Source organism: Notothenia coriiceps, unplaced genomic scaffold (genome assembly GCF_000735185.1).
Source record: "Notothenia coriiceps isolate Sejong01 unplaced genomic scaffold, NC01 NC01_scaffold00017132, whole genome shotgun sequence".
NCBI lineage: Eukaryota > Metazoa > Chordata > Actinopteri > Perciformes > Nototheniidae > Notothenia > Notothenia coriiceps.
The window spans coordinates 1454-4415 of NW_011349833.1; the positions used below are offsets into that span (position 1 = coordinate 1454).

The window sequence follows — 2962 nt, forward strand, 5'->3', positions numbered from 1 at the left end:
GATTATTGGAGTTCACATACCCTGTCTCCCAAATATTGTATTGTTGAATGATGATTCCTCTCTTAACCTACTAAACCATCAGAAAAGGCGGGTCTTCGCTGGTTTGACTGCAGCCCAAAAAAAATGTGTAACATGATGGAAACTCCCAAATACTATATTTATTAAGGCGTGGGCAAGGGACTCCCTACCATTTTTCTCTTTCTTTTTGTATTATCGTTTACATAATTTGTATCTGTGTATATATGTTCTTCAGTTAGAGCAACTAGTTGGTCGAATAACAAAAAAAGATTTACACACATGCATTGCACAATGTTTTAAGTTGCACATGGCAGCACATTATTAAACTTTATAACTGTTCACTAACTCTCTCTCATGTGTGCCGTGCAGAGTGTGTGGTGATGGCAGCAGAAGATAGCAGCGCCACAAAGAGCAGCAGCAGCCTGACTGTGAGGCTGCAGAGCAAAGACAGAGACTCCTCTCAGGAGTTCTCTCTGCACAGAGTGCGTACAGCTTCTGCTCCTCCTCTTCTTCTTCCTCCTCTTCTTCTTCTTTCTAGCACCAGCTTTCTTATTGTTCCAGCAGCAGCACATTATTATCAATGTTGGAAGAAGTAATCACATATTTGGAACTTAAAGCTCCTATCATGCAAAATGCACTTTTTAATGCCTTTTTATACATAAATATGTGTCCCCGGTGTGTCAGGGAACTCACAAACCCTTTCTCTTTTCTTCCGTACCTAAATCTCTAAAAAAGGGGGTACAACGGAGCTGATCCAGATTTGCTGCCGATATGACGTAATATCAGAAATGTGGGCTGGCTTTACACCCACGGCCCTATCAGAAAGTTGCTATCAGAAACAATGCACAACGTGTTTTGGAAGTAATATGGTCTTTGTTTACATTAGCAAGCATCGCTAACACTCTGAGCTAACCTGTACTGGAGAGAGTTGGTGTAAAAAAGCAGGAAATAAAAAGGAACTCACCTTGTAGTAAACCCGCAAGAGAAAAAGCATTTGAGCTCCATACTGTTTCAGAAATAATCCTTGATGTGGTTTGGAACATGATATGGTGTTTAATCATGGCAGCATTTAGCTGCATCTGAGCAGATCAGACAGCTCGTCACAGACCTCACAGTGTGCCTGCATGCTCTAAAGGGGGCGGGGCCAGCAGCTACTGACCCAGAATCAGCATTTCTCTAACAGGGCTGAAATAGAGGGATATGAGGGATGTCTAAAATGTATGATCCGTTTGGTATTTTGAGCAAACAGACATGTTTTTTATATATCTGAAACCCATAATATATGCCTAAAAATAGCAATAGACTTTTAAGTTAAAAATAGCAATACAACAATGCAAATATACTCATGTTAAAGCCTGCATTAAAACCTACCTTACGTAAAAGTACAAACGTGTTAACATCTAAATATACTTGAAGAACCGAACACATGAAGTACCAACATGAAGAATGATATATATGTTATTATTAAATTATAAACATAGATGCCTTATTGTGTTCATCACTTCAGTTTTACAGCTGGTAAATGTGGGGTTTATTAAATTATTTGATATACTACTGCGTAGCTTACCCTATGATAATATCATAATGTATTAGTTGATATAGATTTTGTAATATGATCCTAATCTGCAAAGTATCCAGTAACTTAAGCTTTCAAATAAATGTAATTGAGTAAAAAGTACAACATTTTTTACCAAGATTCTAGTTTAGTAAAAGTATAAAGTAGCATAAAATAACAATTCTCAAGTACCTTCAATGTGAACTTGGAACAGAATTTACAACAGAATCAGAATTCTTTATTTTTCCCAGGCTGGAATATGATTTTGTAAAATGTTCTCTATTTTAGAACAAAGTAAAATAAACTATATATTTGATAAACAAAAGGTTTATTTGTTATAAAATGTGCTCACTGTACTACCACACAGGTTGCCCAAAGTTATTTCTCTTAATAGGCATGATGGGAATTGTAGTCCCTTTTTTGATTTAGCCGTTTTTAATATGGTTTTAGCTGCTGGTAGGGGAAGTAAGAACTAGAGTATATGTATTTATTATTTTGTTATTATTAAAGATTATTATATTAATAATTATTACAATGATAATAATAATGTGTGTGTGTTTTTCAGGATGCTCCGCTGGGCTCCATCTTCTCCCAGTACATGTCCAAGATGTCCGCCCCCGCCAAGAGTAAGGTGCGCTTCCACTTTGATGGCTGCAAAGTGACGGACAGGCAGACTCCGGCACAGCTCGACATGGAGGACGGTGACATCATCGAAGTTTGGACCTAGATCAATTAATTTTGCATTAACCATAGCGTGCTGCAGGGATGAGTCTACACCCCTGAAATTCGTTTTTCATTTCATTTTAGCTCTCATTCAACGTTTTTTTGGAATGTTAAGCTTAAGAGATTTAAGGTTTTATTACCCCACTTTTCAATCTTCTACATTTCTTAAAAGCAGCGGTTGCTAACAAGTAGCTAGATGAGACTACTAAACGCCATCACAGCGAACATTAGCCGCATTTAGCTTTGCGTGGTGACAAAAAGGAATGTGACCGTTTAGCATAACGTTAACTTTTTACTTCTGGAAATTGCTTTTAGGCTTCAACAATCATACAGTAGCGTTAATATCTATAAATTATAATGCGGAATCAAACGTGTAAGTATCATTAATGTTTGTCTGCCACAGAGCTTATTTTCCGCAATAATAAAACAAAAAACAATGGAAATCTACTGGTTTGGTAGTGCAGTTACATTATCTGTAAAAGTCACTTTATTTGTAGATGTTAAATACAGAGTTAATAGGGTTATAATAGGGGTTATATGATAACACATTTTTTTAAAGTAAATAAGCCGTCATTGTACAATTGTATACTTGTAATGTTTTTGTGACTGTACAATAATAATTTGTTACTGTTACTGGAAATAATAAAATTATTAGAAGTTACTGAA

The 2962-nt window shown here is 36.2% G+C and overlaps 1 protein-coding gene across 1 annotated transcript; it reads left to right on the forward strand.

Moving 5' to 3' along the window:
• The first annotated feature begins 272 nt into the window (after positions 1-272).
• Positions 273-2962, forward strand: LOC104950166 (NFATC2-interacting protein-like). Its single transcript, XM_010776650.1, has 2 exons — positions 273-500; positions 2139-2962. Exons 1-2 carry the CDS (start codon positions 399-401, stop codon positions 2298-2300), a joined length of 264 nt encoding a protein of 87 aa, XP_010774952.1. The 5' UTR covers positions 273-398; the 3' UTR covers positions 2301-2962.